General features: G+C 35.4%; 2 protein-coding genes across 3 annotated transcripts in view; one reads left to right on the forward strand and one right to left on the reverse strand.

Moving 5' to 3' along the window:
* Positions 1-17,079, reverse strand: part of LOC119640876 — a 209,898-nt gene that overhangs the window by 124,251 nt on the left and 68,568 nt on the right. The gene's annotated exons all lie outside the window — the stretch shown is intronic.
* LOC119640877 (tyrosine kinase receptor Cad96Ca) overlaps positions 1-17,079 on the forward strand; it is a 130,396-nt gene that overhangs the window by 53,239 nt on the left and 60,078 nt on the right. The window contains exon 6 of the mRNA XM_038039165.1: positions 10,901-10,989. Within this exon, the coding sequence (XP_037895093.1) occupies positions 10,901-10,989 (89 nt within the window). The remainder of the gene's footprint in view (positions 1-10,900; positions 10,990-17,079) is intronic.

Genomic DNA, 17,079 nt, shown 5'->3' on the forward strand with positions numbered 1-17,079 from the left:
TTTTTTTTTTTTTTTTTTTTTTTTTCATTATGAACAAAAAGACAAAAAGCACTTTTCCCCCATACCTAACGTACGGCTGCATGGGACTACGAGTAGCTACGAGTTGAATAATAATAATAAAACAAAAGAAATACGCAGCAGCATGTTGATATTCTTTTAATTTTGATTTAAAAAAATTGGCACATCGTACGTGATTTTCTTTCATTTTGCAATTAAACAAACATTCCACTTTTTAAAACTAAAAAATTTTAGTTAAAAAAGCCCTATTTAAAGTTGAAGTCGAATTTCACTTACTCATCGCAGAATTGTTTTACCACCAACTGCATTGTAAGACTCGATAAAAAATTAAATCATTTCTAGAACCATTGTGAAGTTCATTAAAGCGCTTGCTTACTGCATCTCTTGAATGATTTTTCATGCCAGGTTCTCTGAGCTTCAAAGGATCACATCTCAAATAAATAGAGAAGGGCGATAATTGAACATAATTCATAGCACCTATATAGCTTGCGAACACATTCGACTTGTTCCGATATACACCATATATACCTTTAAGTGGAGACGGCAATTATTAAGCAAGCAATTTCTAAAATATAGGGATCTTTTAGGAATGAATTGCTGCTGACTTCTTCTTTGGAGAATGATTTCTCTCTTTCTTTCCTCATGATTTTCATTTCGTGCTAAGCAAATCGAAGATACTATATTTTAATGACGATCGTCGATAACCCATCGTCGACGCACGTGTACCTGCAATGCGTAGTTTCGTTCCGATTCGTGTCGGTGCGGTAGCTAACAAGCACTTATATCGATTATAACAGTCTTTTAATAATTTCTAAGCTATATTTCACAATTTTCGGTATCAAACTTAATCTCAGCCTTAAACGATCACTAGCTCTAGTATGAAATTTCATTGCCATTATTGAAGTGAACTATATCAATCCCGCGATCATTTCTAAGTAATGTTTCACGGTTTCCGAGGTCAGACGTTATTTCAAAATGAACCGATCTCTTGTTCCGAGATGAGATTTCATTTAAGTGAATTATGTCGTTCCTGCAATATCTTCTTTCACAACTTCCGTAATTGAACATAGCCTTATTGGTGACCAACTCCTTACTTGTTCGTAGGTATATGCGAAAGGCTGATAAACATATGGCTTTTAAAATTTACTTTTCTACTTGCTGTGGATGTATGCACAGATCAAGTAGACTATGAGTTATTGAAAGAAATAATTCGCATTTGAGAAATTGTTTCGAGAATTGTTGTTAGTGGTTAAGCTTATGGGCGGGCGTAAGTCATGCATGGTTTTCATGCAAGAAAAGTGTGTTGAATCCTTTTCAGCTCAATGTTTACAAAATTGATTAATGATTCTAACAATGGCTGACAGATGCAGATGATGGATGAATAAGCGGAAATATGGAGTGACGTCAAGATATTTACGTATATGCAAACGTACTTTTATAAGAATCTAAAACACATCCCTAGTTACTACGCGAATGGCAGCTTTATCTAAACTAGGCGGTCGATAGCAAGAAGTTGAACGTAAGTCTAAACAGAAGACGATCAAGTTGAATTGTGTTTCCTTCCACTTCGTAACAAATTCGATTTCTATTTCGTCGTCTATAGTTTGTCTTTAGCAGTTCATCCTCCTTGATAAACATCTCAAACTCAAGTTCGAAATAATGGAAAAATTAAAAATTTCAACAAGTTTTTCCTTATAAGTGCTTTGAAAATTTCTTTGCTGATTATTACCCTCATTACAAATTTTTTTTTGAAAAATATTTCCACAAATACAGATGTAACCTATCAAGTCTGTCTAGCTGTCTAATGTTTTAGACGTTGAGTGCTTCTTGTTGGCTTCCGACAAACTTAATATGCTTCCAGTTTCTCGCATACACTGATTGCAAAAACTTTTCTTTTATCATCGTTGCAAAACCCATGAGTAACTAACATATGGTGATATGTTACTCCATTTATTTATTTTTTTTATTTTTTTTGTTTGTTTGTTTGCTTAGTAACTAAAGGCAATTGCCGTACACACACACATAACCAGGCAAAGTGTTAGAAAAACTTTTCATTACTCTTGAATTAATACGTGCTGAAGTATAAATTAAAAGAGTTTCTTTTTATGTATAAGCATACAATACTCTGTGCATACGTACGCACATAACTACGTACGTACGTACACATCTAATTGAATTGAGGTGCATGCGCTTACGTAAATAAAACTTTATCTTAAAGTTATAAGAGTAGTTTGGAAGAAAAAAAGTAAAGAAAGGAAAACAACAAAACTAAGAGAAAAATTATATTTGACTTCGAAGGCATATCTTGATGCGCACTATTGGAATGCATGCAATGGTATCTTATCGTTATACTTGTAAAGCCGCAAAATTACGCAATGCATTATAAAACAGGAATAAAGTACTGAATGACGTTAATTCTGATGCTGGGCTACCCATAGGCAAAAGTAGCTAGCTCTCCTCTTCGATACTTTTAGGGAATTCGAGAGCGGCGATGATATTTAGTGCATATGAGTAGCTTCATCACACACGCATATGCATTACATCTAACAAGTAAATTTGAAAATAGGCGTGATTCGTTGCTGCGACCGTCCTTAATAGCAACAACAATAGCAATAACAACAATTTGATATTAAAATTCATGATCCATTTTGGGATTTATGAGCAAAAACATCAAGGTTTTCAGCCGGTCTGTTTCAAGCTGATAGCTTCGACGCTATTCAAAGATGTCTACAAACAACGAAACAAATAGTAATCGGATGTGTTAGAATCCAGACAATAAGCTGAATGTATCTAAACTTCTCCGCCAAACTTTGTTCACGTTCATCGATTCGTCAACTATGTGTGTGCTTTGGCATTGTCGTGATTGAAATCGACACGATTTCTATTGATCTTTCGTGAGCCCTTCAACTCCACTGCATGCTTTATTCGCCTTAACAGATGACACTAGAAAATGAAATCAGTCCTCTGGCAAAGTTGGGGCAGCCCACGATGCACATTTCCCTTTCATTGTGTTTTCCGCCCTATGAAGCCCGCTTACCAGTGCCCATAATCGATCCCTCCTAGATCTTTTTTAATTTAGCAGTTGTTCTCCGAGTGAAATATGTTTCGTAAAACTTTTTTACGGTATCGAGCTACGTTTTGTGGGCTTACAATTCTTTTTTGATCAGTGTTTAGGTCCATTGTGATGTCGTAAGATAAAATGTATCTCAATGTTTTGCAGAATTTCATCGACTTTGTCAGTAGTGAGAATGGGGCACGTCTTCAATGTCGAAATTTTCAGAGCGGAAGGGAGCGAATCGTTTGCTTTGCCACTCGCTTTTGGGAAAACATCGTCACCACAAAGACTGCGAAGCGTTAGCATTTTGATTGTGTGTGTGTGAGCTTCTTTAGAATTATGTTTTGGTTTCCAGAAGTGCGATGAATATCGTAGTTTTGATTACAAACCGTAAACGTTGTTTGGGTTGCTGTAAAAATTAAAGTTTATTTAGGCGCTTTTAGTCTATTCACAAGCACTTGCAGAAATTCGAACCGAAAGTTAAAACGTGACTCTCGCACTTCTGAATCGGCAAAGTAAATCGGGTTTGAAACTATGTTTCCAGCGAGTGAATCTTCTTTTTTTATTGGGTAAGTCTTGTTGGATTAAGTTCTCGAAAGTGCAGTGCTGGCTGTTAGCACTGAATGGTTGAAGGCGGCCTATTATCAACACTCTATAGCCATAATATTACTTTCACTTCCTGCTACTCGCCGTGACATTTTCTCAAAAGACGTTTCGTTGTTCCTACTCCTACCTTCTCCTTGGTCTGCTTGCCTATCGTTATTTTATTAAAAAGTTTAATATGATTTGCATGACACATGAACAAAAGTAGTAAGTGTAAATAGATTAAGTTATCCTTTTCTAGGGTTCTATCAATTTGAAAAACACGTGTCTATCTATCTCTTGCAGTTGTTACCAAATGGCCGGCACTACATACGGCCGGCAAAAATTACACTTTTAGTTTCGCTTATGGTGTTTTCCTGTGTTTTATGCTTTTTACTTAGAATTTACGATCTTGAACAGGCTTTTTGGTAAAGTACTATTCTCTTTGTTGCTCGTTCGGTGCAGGTCATTCTTAGTAATCTATACACACATCGACATTTCGAAAGCTTTTAATCTATATTCATGTCAGCTAACTTCAACCAACGTCCTCCTCCGACACCCACGGAATATTTCCACCGCTGCATGCATTTCGTCCTTTACTGTAACGTGGCCGTTTTTGCCATTTCCCCTGCCTCAACGAAACAATCTTCTTTGAACAGCTTCAAAAGGAAATTCTCGTATATGTTTCCTCCCAAGAAAGTTGTCTCGTAGTCTTTCACTTCTTGCGCTTTCACTGTTTGCGAAATTCAAACATAACGAGGTTTTCCTTAGTTCGATCATTTTAAAATGAAATCTTTCGCTGTTTTGCATTTTATGCATTTGGGGAGAGTGTATTGAAAAAGCGAACGCTAGAAACGACGTAACTATTAAAGTTTTTCGATTATTTGCAATTTTATTCGAATGCAGATCTACTTGCCTAGCTGTCAAGCAATTAAACAAATGTCAATTGCCTTAATCGAAAGATTAAAAAATTTGGAATAAAAAGCTTTTATGATGAAAAGTAATTTAAATGAATTTATTTATAAGAAGAAAAAATGTTTATGGTTTAAATTAAATAAATCAAAAACGTTTCTCTTCAATACAGTTTGTTTTGCTTCCTTTTGATTTATTCTTTTACATGACCTGTCAATATTTTAATGGGTTAAATATACGTAAATTGACCTACATAGACATCTATGTATGAAAAAGTATTCCAATTGTTTTTTGTTTTTTATATGTTCTTTCATTTTTTTTTGTTTTTCAACTGTTTTTAACCCATTTGTTTATTGATTTCAATTCGATAGCTGTTGTTGTCATTTTATTCGCTTACATATAATACGTATAATAGTTACACGTACAGAGGAACTTGTTTTCATTCATATATGCATTGTTTGCTGAATGAAAGGGAAAAACATAAAGATTAAAGGGGAAATCAGTGCAAACAGTAGTATTAAGGTTTCAGAAAACAAAAAAAAAAAACAAAAAATACAAACATTGAGTGTAACATAACATAAAAACTATTATCACGACAGTAAAGAACGGGAGAGCACCATGCAGCTATGCACTCATCACCTCGCACATATTCACGTCTCTTTTGCAAAGTTTCAATACCCGCTTACACTTCCGCGTGCAATTCCCTAGCATTTCCTGGGCCATTCACAAAGGGTCACTTGAAAAAGTTGTACAAGTGCTTGCTACAGCTTTTTATTGGCCTTACTCTGCGGTACTTTAAACATATATCGATTTTAATATTAATGATAAGCATACAACAAACGCTTTTGTCGTTTACTTCTTTTTGGGCCACTGTTGTGTATTGCCGATGATTATCATTTTCTTTTTTGATTATTTGTTCTTCTTCTTTATTTCTTTCTTTCTTTTTTATTTTTTTATTTATTTTTTGTATTTTCATTTTTCTTTTTGTCATAACTGCAGCCCATCGATTGTGTGCAGATAATGGCTAGCATATGTCCTTGTTTGTGCATCAAATTCAAGGAGAGAGTTCAGGCCATTGTATGAATGAAAATTTGCATTTGTGTTACATGTGTTGTTGTTGTGTTTTTATACCATACAATTTGTTCAATTTGTTGTTGTGTGGTCAATACAGTAGACGCAATTTGATATTTGAGCATGTGCTGCCCGTCTGTCTATAAACTGGCATTTCGTTGTTGGTTTCTCTTCTTCTTTTTCGTCTTCTTCTTCTTGTTTTTTGTTTTTCATTTTTTTTTTTTTTTAATGTATTTGCTATGTACATATTGTGTGTACTTCTACTGACAGTTGGCTTTTAAAGGTTATAAATTTCAATTATTTTAGTTATGCAAATGTTAAGAAGGTTAAAAAGCGTACATACATTTGCATACTTACGCATATGAATGCATATGAATGCATTAGCACACACACACACACACACACACACACACACACACACACACACATGCTCTTATTCATGTATAAATATTTCTATGAGCTCACAATGAGGCTGATTATTGGTTATAAAATTATCTGTGGTCTTTGAAAATTTCCATTAATATTGGTTTAATATTTTATATATAATAAATAAAATACAATTAAAGCTGCTTTTATAGCAGCAGGTGTATTATATATATTTAATGCATATGCAAAATAAGTAATTTTAAGCATTTATTTGTCATAAAGTTTTGACCACTCTAGTGGTTAGTTGTTGATATATTTATCAAGTGCGTACATATATATAGATATATGTATATATATATATATATCATGGAGACAACATCAAGCAACACTTTATTTGATATCGACTGGAAGTGGTCAAAATTTTGCATAGAAAAGTGTTTTCCATTCAGAGTTCAAAGTTTTTGCGTCATATCAATTTCATGTGATTTCGTTGTTTCGCTTCGAAAACCTTTCAGAGAAAAATTCATTTGTGTCCAACGAACATTTCAACGCAATTTCTGAAGACTTCTATGGATTTAAAATTCCCTGTACACCCTTAACGGTCATAGTACGTAGAAGATTGACTTCTAGGCTTGAAGGCCTCTTCAGTTGCTTTTCGTCTTTCCTTGATTTGTAAAATTTGTGCTTAAATATCTTGGGGGATCTGCATGGCAGGCAGCAATAAGAGCAAAATTGAATTCTCTCTGAGGTTCCGGGGTCTTTTAGTAGTTCGACACAATGGGTTATTCGCTAGGGGCGACAAGTTAAAAGAAAAAGCTTTCTATACAGACCGAAGTGCCGTTTAACTAAAGATTACTCCAACGTGTTTGCATCATTCCCATTTCTATCTGAATTAATAATTTCACCGTTGTTTCCCCGTTCTTATCCTTCATTAAGCTCTGACGAACCCCAAGCGAACACAGCTGCCGTTCTTTAAATAATAGTGTTCAGTTGCAAATTTCCTTGAACACGTACTTACCCGTGCCGGTCTTTGAAGAATGCGGCAGCTCTTTTTTGGAGCTTTACACGGCAAATCCAAGCTTGGCTATTCCATTATACGAAATAAAAACAGACGACAATTTACCCAGCCACGGATTTGTTGGGTGAGCGACTAAGCTTCCGGATTTTTGATCCGGAACAACAAAATGATGCGTCTTTGGACCCGAACCATTCGTCCAACCAATTTTATACATCTTGGAAATCATCCAAGTGGAGCCCAGTCACACCTTGGACCATCGATTGAAGCAAAATGGTAATCCGAAGGAACCAGGTCTGTGGTGTCCGGAAATGCGATGGTGGAGTGTATTGTTTTCTTTCCTAAGCTATTCGGCTATATCGTCGATGTTGATGTTTCACTTGATTAACCCTTTATAGGTGCACAGGTGCGATGGTGCACGTTGGCCGTAGGCCTCCTCAAGCAAACAACGTGCTTTTCATGCATTTTCCCCACGTTAAACTAAGAAAACAAGACTTTCCGCAAATGCTGTCTAATTGGCACGAAGCCTAATTTCTTCGTTGTGGAAAAATATTTTTCCTTGTATTGGTAAGGCAATTGGTTATTGCAACTGATGTTGAAAATATAAAAAATCCTTAACTTCAGATATGTATGTGCACTACATGAGAGAGGGTATGAGATCTGTGAAATTGGTTGGACGTCTTCATGGAATTTGTCTCTTTTATTTCGGGGTATGTCCCGTCAAAATTTGATCACCAATCTTTCCGCGGGAGTTTGGGCTCGTTGTTCTGTTAGGCACTATCCTCGCGTCTTTTTCCCTATCCTGACCGGCGGGTTTTCGTTGCGTTACACACGATTCCGAATGAGGACAGTCGCTATTCTATATAATCTGTTCTGACAGAACAGATGTCCTTTTGTCCACTACTTTCTTCTTTTAGACTAGTGCTTTCACACGCTATCACAGTCCACTATTAGTATGCGCAGAGTTGAATATTGAACGGAGGAGATGCAAAGCAATAATCACATGCTGCAAATAATCTTACGAGATTTTGCTTTCGTTTATTATGATTTTCTTTGCTTTAAGTTTTCATGTAAAGCTTTTAAATCCAGAGAAAATATTTGAAATTTATTCATCTTTTCATAGAAAATGCACCAAAGAAGAGCACAAGAGACAATAACAGTAATATGCAGTCAGTTAAATTCAATGCCTTCGACCCAAACAAAAAAAAAAAAAAAAAAGAAAAAAAAGTCATTGAATAGCATGCGAAAGAAAAGCGAAAAAGAATTTAAATGTTACAAATTGTGGGTTTTTTTTTTCCTTTCTACGAGAACAAATTCAATGAACACGAGAGTAGGAACTGTGGTTCACTGACACTACTTTAGACACACATACTCCATGCCATGGAACCATACATACCCAAAACACAGTGAACAATAATCAACATTAGCATAGCAACCACAACGCAACTAGTTTGCCTGCCATGCTTGCGTTTACCTTTACGTATAGCGCTTGACCAACAAAATACGAATACGGTGTATTAAGTCAGTGAGTCGACCTGAATAGCAATGCATCAGGATTGAGTAACACAGCAAGAGCAATAACATACAAAAGCCAGGGAATATTCTCTAAAGGATATTCGGTATCATTATTGGTTGGCCCGAATGTATTTAAAATAGAAATGCGAAGGTTGAGTGAGGAGGGCAATAGAAAGAAATGCATAGAGAAATTGTCATTGCTTCGAGGAATTACTAAAATGTACTTAACTTGGAAAACATTGATGCCAGAAACGTGCGATGTGCAAGGATAATGTCTCACAACGAGAACTGCTATATAGAACTGCTATATATACTGAATCACTACATAACTACAAATCAGAGATGTTCATGAAGTGTTTTTTGAAAAAGATTACAAAACCAATAAATGTCTTAGCTGACGCCACTGTTTCCATGTAGATCTCCATAGTTCTATAGCTCTACAATTTTTATCTTTATGTGCATATAACAATAGCTATTTTTGTTTGCTTGTTTGTTTTTGGTCTTTTTTTTTGTTTCTTTTTGTTTTTTTTTTTTTTTGTTAGCCGCTTATATGTGCAATACTTGCCTTGCTGCGAACTGAAAGTTGCTTTACTTCGTTTTTGTTTTTTTTTTTGTTTGTTCTCTCTCGCCTCTCCAATGCCACCAAATGTGTTGTGTATGTGCCCATTAAAAAGGTAAAATGGATAAACACAAAAATACTGTTTAAAGGGAATAATGCACAAAAATTCGAATGTAATATCAAACAATACCGTAAAGGTGCTGAGAGAGAAAAACAACATTGAAATGTTTTCGCTTACCTACGCTCATACATATTTATGCAGGCAACCATTGTCATAGATAGTTGTTTGTGGTAGGGCGAAACAAAAAAGAAGGAAAAAAAAACGACAAGAAAAGGCGGATAAAAGACATTCCTACAGATAGTTTTCCAATACTGGTCAGATGCAATATCATGATATAACAAACCTTTCTTGCTTACTTTGTTGTTGCGCTTTGCTTAGCTTTACTTTTATACATACGTATATATGTATATATATTTGTATGCATAGAGGAAAATACATTTTTTTTTTGTTTTTCTTTCTGCTCCTCAATTTTTGCGGCTATAACGTTATTCTATAAATGCTTCTATGTGCGAAGCTATATGTAGTCTTAGATTTAAGTTTTCTTAAAAGCACACATTTACATACAAATATGCACACATAAACATGTCGATTCATATTATGTATTATATGCATGTATATGAAGAGTTTATTGCAAATACATTCGAGACTTGCATACCTATATATATATATATATATATATATATATACTTGAATATGAAATACTCTCCAAAGGTTACGTGCAATATATGGCCACCGACGGCAGCTCACCATATACAGAGCCATACCTATAAGTGTAATAGTAGATAAAAGTACAAGTAATGGCGAATAATTGGTTTAGCAGATACATGCAATTGAAGTCGCTATAAAAATACTCGAAAAGAATCTCTTGCGTTCAGGTCGAGTAGATATGCAATTTACTTCTTTATAAGTATGTAGTCCTTTTCACAGATTTCGTCATTGTTCTGCGAACAGTGTAGTAAATGGCACCGTCACTATCGAACTAAATATCATCTACACCTATAATATCAACGTCTGATCAAAAGATCGTCGAACTAGCACCATTTTGGGAAGAGATGCGGTCCAAATAAAAACCATTACTTGTTGAGGTTGAAGAGTTCGTTCGGGTATTTCCCTTGGCTTTTCGGAGCTAGTAGCGACAGCGGTGTTTTGTTTGCTTACGTGCGTGACCAAATATATGATGAAGAAACTCATCGCTTTGAATAATTTTCATTAATATTTTTGTAGAGATTATTCACTATTTACTCTACGAATATATATTGATCTATATCGGAAGACCTTGAGAAGTTGTCATATGTCATAGCAGTGATAATTCAAAAGTGCCGCGATATCTAAAATGACAGTGTATGTAACCTATGTAAGTAACCTGTGTACCTTATTAGGAGGTGGACAGACTAGTCAAGACTAGAGAAGCGCTTTTATAGATCGTTAAAAGCTAACTAACTACCCTTTTTCAAGCGGACAAAAATAAATCTTGAATCTACGTATTTCAAATACATAAATTGTCTTTTGTTATAAGAGCTTTATTTTTTTTTTTCGATGCATTTGGCTTTGTTCATGTATGAAATTTGCAATAATATGTTTTTGAAAATATCATAAAAATTCTATGATAGGATAAAATCAATAAATTGATTTAAAGCAATTGCTTTTTTGATAAAACTGAAAATAGTTTTATTAAAAAAGTAAAACGATTAGAAACTTATGTGAACTGAAGGCGTCTTACGCTTTATTTATTGTTTTGTTTTGTAGGACATGAAGGCATTACGATGGTGGCAGTGAAAATGTTAAAAGAGAATGCATCTGAAGTGGAGAAAAAGGATCTTTTATCGGAATTAGAGGTAAGTGAGCAAAACCCAATCAAATTTTTGTCCATAAAAAGGTGGCCTTATTCAAGTCCTACAAGTGTTGTAGCATATGGCAGAGACGTCTTATTTTTCGTTTATAAATATCAAGAATTTAAAAAATTTTTCATACCGAAATCAACAATTCCAACGGAGTTATGCTTTTAAATTGCTTCCTATCGGCTGACAAAGCAAGCAATGAAAGTTTTTTATTTGCTTCCTAAGGTTAAACAGTGATTTCTTGATAGGAAAAGAAATGGTAAATAGCAAAGAATATGAATAGAATTTCGATTACGTTACCTTTGCGAGTTAAGGAGAACGTTATTAATAATACTACGAGAAGCTGGTATTAAACGAAACTTTTTTTCTTGTTATGCTCTTTACCATGTTTGGTACAAGGGCGTGTTGAGATTGTGGGTACATATGCAACGCTCCGAAGGATTTGGGATCGACCACGTTTCATCATACGGATCGATTCGGTATTTTTTTTTCGATTTAACGTTATCTGTCCGTTGGTCCGTCTTGTATTCTCGTGCGTACCCTACAGGTCGCAATTTTCGAGATACTTTGATGAAGTTGGGTGTTTTGGTCGACGTGTTTTGGCCAAAGACGTGTTGTGCTTCTGTTCGCAACACTCTTTCGATCATTTCGCATGTAAAGCCTGATTTTGGAAACTTTTTGTGTATAGGGTATTTAATGGTGATTTTGCTTTTCTGTTCTCGTTCACTACTAGCCCGGTTTCGTTTCATTAAAGGAATTTATAGGAGTGCACAGCTACATGTATGCATATGCAGGCTTACGAAAATAGTTTGTTTTCTTTGCATGCATTCATGTAATCATTTATGGCCATGGTGACGGGGTGCCGTAAATAATCCTTCCCATTTTATGGTATCCATCATTCTGCATTGAAATTTCTTACATTTAGCTTGTGTTTGAATCTTTTTTAGTTTGAAAAGGCAGGAAGAATGCATGTATTTGCTTTAGGTTTACATAAGCGATTCCCCTAGTTTCGAAATTTAAAGAGTGTTTTCTTTAAAAGAAATTGTATGGTTGAAATAATTTATGTCTATACAAACAAGTCCGTACATTTGCTATTTCATATCATACACATAATCCATTATGTGTACATACCAATTGCCCAATTCGTGTATTCGTACACATTAAATATATATTTTTCAGTTCTCACATAATCAGTTTGCCAGTCCAGAAGAGCCAATGTATGCTCCGTCGTACTGACTTATTGTGGACGCCAGACGAAAGTTTGGTGTTACTTGAAATACTTAACAGTGTTTGCTTTAGCTTTTTCCTGGCCATTCGTTTGTTCGAAGTTTGAAAAGTAGCAAGTTTTAGAAATGATGTTGACGGCCTCTCTGTCATGCGAACTAAAGAACGAAAGGCGATTTACTTGGATCTTGTTTATGATAGGTGTTTGCAAGGTCGAATAAAACTGACATATTTATTTATGCCTATATGTAAAGTTATAATTTCAATTTATATTTGAAGTTGGCAGCAGCAGGCTCTATAGAACCCCTCTATTAGTTCATTTTTAAACCGTCGTTAAACACATGACAAAACTTTGTAGGATGGGAAAGCTGAAGATATGTCTGACACCATTTCACTTCATCCTGGATTCTAGTACAGTCCTAGATAGTTGTGGATTCTTGCACCTCTTAGAAAGTTACAGCTATCAGGTAACAATGGATTGTCGCATTTCTTAGAACGTAACAGTCCCCACCTGCCGTAGGATTTTTCCACCTCTTAGGATATTACAGCTCCCAGGTAACGTTACATTCTGGCATATTCTTCAATGTTGCAAGTGTAAGATAACAGTGAATTTCTGCACATCTTAGAAGGTTTTACTCCGTTTATTTAATTTGTGGCATTATGTGTATAAGAATTAAATTCATATGAGTGCAATTAATAAGAAAAACTGTTTTCGTGTTAGACAGACTCGCTCAGTGGCAGTTAAAAATACAAAGTGCGTCTTGTTTCAAAGGAGTCATTACAGGAACAATTTTCGACAAAAGTTTGCGTAAAATAATGTATTGGTAGATGAAATGAATATGGAAAACTTGGATCCTATCTGATCATATTTTCAAGTCCCTCCATTATAATGAACGTTTTCTTCAAACATAAGGTTTTCTATGGCATCTATATCTAGTTTTGGCTTGCTTTTTATGATAAATATTTTTGTTCATATAAGGTGTCTATATGTTTGGACACCTCGCGTGCATTGGTATTACGGAAAGATCCTGTTCCTTGAATGACCTAAGGGCGCTGCTGGGAACGACACCTCTTTCTATTTCTATAGAAAAAGAGGTTTGCCTGAGCGCACTTAGACTGTCGAATTTCGTCCGATTAAAACTGAGTAATCTCAGGGGACGCCTAGAGATATTGGAAAAGCTCGTGGAGAAACTTTTTATCAAGCTACCGGACGATTGTGCTGTAAGCTAACACTGTGCCACCGGTTCAGGATAATCACACCGCCGAGAACTGGTTGGAACAGGCAAGCTTTTGAACCCGGTATAAAATCATAGAAATGGTACGCCGACTGTTCAAAATTGGAAAACGCAAATCTAGGATTGGGGTTTGTAGACCGAGTTCCCAGAAGGCCGTATCGAAGATACACATTCTAAGCAGAAGTCTATGCAATCACTGCATGTGCATCTGAATGCTTAAGAAGGCAGTGCAGAAGAGAACGGATCTTCGACAGCTAAGCCGCCTTAAAGTCCCTAAGGGGGCGAATAACAATATCCCGGCTGATGTTGGAGTGCCTTCAAACAGTGAATAAGCTAGGCAGGCACAATGATTTGCACCTAGTTTGGGTGCCTGGACATTCGGGTGTTGAGGGGAACGAAAGGGCTGACTGTCTTGCTAACAGTGCAGCTCGAGGGACTGTGACCTACTAAGAAGTTACATTAACAGGCTGGTATCGCAATGGGAGCATCGGATTGCCGATGGAATGTGCAGGACAACGGCAAGCAAAACGATTCATAAAATCTTCCTGTAGGGCAAACAAACTACTGAAACTAAGAAAAACTAACTTATGTTTAGTCACCGGCTTCTACACGGGTCATAATTCCCTCAGGTAACATTTGAGAAACATGGGTGTGTTAGATACCGATTCATGCAGATTCTGCCAAAGGACGATTGAAACGTCCCGTTATATTTTATGTAAATGTTAGGCCAACTGTAGAATTATACACCAAGTGTTTGGCGAGTATATTACTACGCCGGACACGGCTCCGATCCAAAAAAGGTGGCGGGGTTCGTAAAAATACTAAAACAGGAGGGCTAAGGGCACAACAGATCTTCTAGGTCGCGTTACGTCTTTCCCACATAGTAATGTTTGCACACCATATGTGTATTTTTCGTGACCTTTCATGCATAAGGCATTATCATGGTAAGTAAGTCTACGTGATAGCAAGAGAATAAAGAAGAGAATAAGGAATTGTTTAAAACAAGGTACTAGTCAATTACAAAAACACACATTCTTTCGGGTTGAAATGCGAAGACATTTCATAAATTTCGTAAATCGCGTTCAGTTTCAATTTGTAATCAGATTTTGGAAATCTTGTAACTTGTGTAACCAAGTAATCTTTTCAAAGTTGAAAAATTATTTTAAAAAAATTATTTATTAAGACATATACCATCTCTAAAATGGAATAACCTTTTTGGAATTTTAATCGTTCAAATTTCATCATTCAGAAGTAAAAACAGTTCAGTCTGCCAGGTCTTGCCATTAGATACGCCATACTTCACATAAAGGCTTTCAAACATAAGGCGATGTCGAAAAGCTAGTGCGATCCGAACCATTTTTAATAGCGTTCGTTCTTGGGCTAAAGCATGCGCCGATGTATCAATTTTCTTCAAAATGGTTCAAAACTTGCGTCTTTTAGGTTGAAAGAAAAAAAAACAAGGAGGACAGATAAGCTGGTTCTAGATCAATTGGTATAATAATAAATAAAAAAAAAAAAAATGAATCTATCTAAGCCTTTCTCTCACGAATATTGTAGGTTATAAAGACGGACAACAATCATTTCATAACTAAATATATTTAAAACCACTTTTTATAGCAAGCGTACAAATTTTCCGAGCATTCAATAATTATTAAATTTTAAAAATAATTCAATGAAAAAATCACACATTGCTTGTCGTTGCAAACTATTGTAGAAGAATTGCTTTCCTACGCTGACAGTACAATTAAGGAAGTTCGTTATTACTGTAATATAATGCGTGAAAAGGAGTTCAATGCTCCCATTGGCAAACAATGGCTGTACGAGTCTTACAGAGAATTTTTTTGTTTTTCAGTTTATTTTTATTTCTGCGTTCGCGGAGCATTCTATTGTCCACTAACAAAACAACTGCACGGGATGGTTAATTTTATTGTTTGTGGAGATTGTGGTTGAATTTTTGTACTCATTCTCGGAGTAATGGAAAACGGATGAGAATGACTTTTATGCTATTTTTAACAATCAGAAATGGCGCTGTAAACTATATATCTATATAAAGGATCGGTCAACAGTCACTTTGACGTTCCATCCGGTCGTTCCTAGGTTTCCTGTTTTGTTTGTCGGTCTCATTTACCCTTTCTCCATTCTTTCTTGGCGTCGTTTCATCCATTCTTCTTTTTCCCCCTAATCCATGTGAATTTGTAATTTTGCAAATCTTGTAAATTAAGAAGAGAATTACGTAATGAAAAATGTTTTTGAATCATTATACCCTATACCACTTGTGACAGACGGGCATATTAATTTTGTGCGGATGTACGCAACATCCATAAGAACTTGACTCATCGTCTCATCGACCGTACGTTGTCTGTCCGTTCAATCTATAGGTTGCCATTTTAGAGATATTTTGATAAAAATAGCTACACTGCTTTTCTTTGGTTGAAGGATGGACGTCATTTAAAATGGTTCGAATCGAACCATTTGGCCATTCCCTGTATAAGGTTTTATTTTGTTAAATCGTTACAAGAAAAAATATAGAAATTGATAGAATTTTGTAGCAGCAGCAATCATTTAGTAATAGCATTTCAACATCCTAAATTGGTATGAAAACCTTGGATCGAATGGGGAAATTTTTTGATCTGCTTGCCATAAAAAATCGTTCTTACGAAAACTGAATTTTTATATAGTAAAGAGGCCCAATTACACATACGCCTTGATGAGAATTAGCTCATAATAATAATTTGACATAGAAATTAACCTTACCGAGTTTGGACGGCATAAATCTACTTTTTGGATCTCAGCCCATTTAATGATTCTAATGAAGCATAAAGTTTTATATGTCAAAAAAGATCTACTTTTTAATATGTTACGATGCACATTTTTCTTTAGCAAATACTGAATTTGAATCATATATGGATGTATTTTAGGTCGCGCCACATATAGGGGCTCTCATGAAAGCCAACCCCCTTCTAGGGGGGCAAAGCCTAACTCCTCGTTTGCTATGGTGGATGCAATTGGGAAACAATAAAATCTTTGACATGTAGATTAAGTTTACTAAATTTAGACCACGTTGACACCGAGCTATGCTCCGATGTGAGGACTTTCATGAAAATTATTGGCCATTATAAAAAAATAATTGCCAAATTTTGTTATATTATTAATTAAGCAAAATGGTGTAGAGTATCCGATGGTTGACCTGGTGTGACTTTAGCATTTTACTTTCCGACCGACGATTATGGGCGATAAATGTATACAAAATTTAGAATATTGCAACTATTTGAAAGAGCGAAAGTTCGACCATGAGACACATTAGTCGTAAACGATCGCACGAGCTACTAAAATTAACTGTTACTTGAAACATTTACTTAAAAATGATTTTTTACACAACTCATTATACTCATATTTTATTCTTATTTCTGAAATGTGAAAGAGAAATGAAAAGCATAAAAAAAAGATGCATGGATAAGTAATTTACAATGACAATGCAGTCGGTCAAAACTATGACGACATGACTTTTTGATGCATTCGGTATTGTTATGTCAGGAGTGATAAAAACCAACACAGAGCTGCGACAGCAGAAGCAAGCTGCTGTACATTTGTGTTAGCTATTTCTTCATATTGTAATGAAACATTATTC

Source organism: Glossina fuscipes, unplaced genomic scaffold (genome assembly GCF_014805625.2).
Source record: "Glossina fuscipes isolate IAEA_lab_2018 unplaced genomic scaffold, Yale_Gfus_2 128, whole genome shotgun sequence".
Classification (NCBI taxonomy): Eukaryota; Metazoa; Arthropoda; class Insecta; order Diptera; family Glossinidae; genus Glossina; species Glossina fuscipes.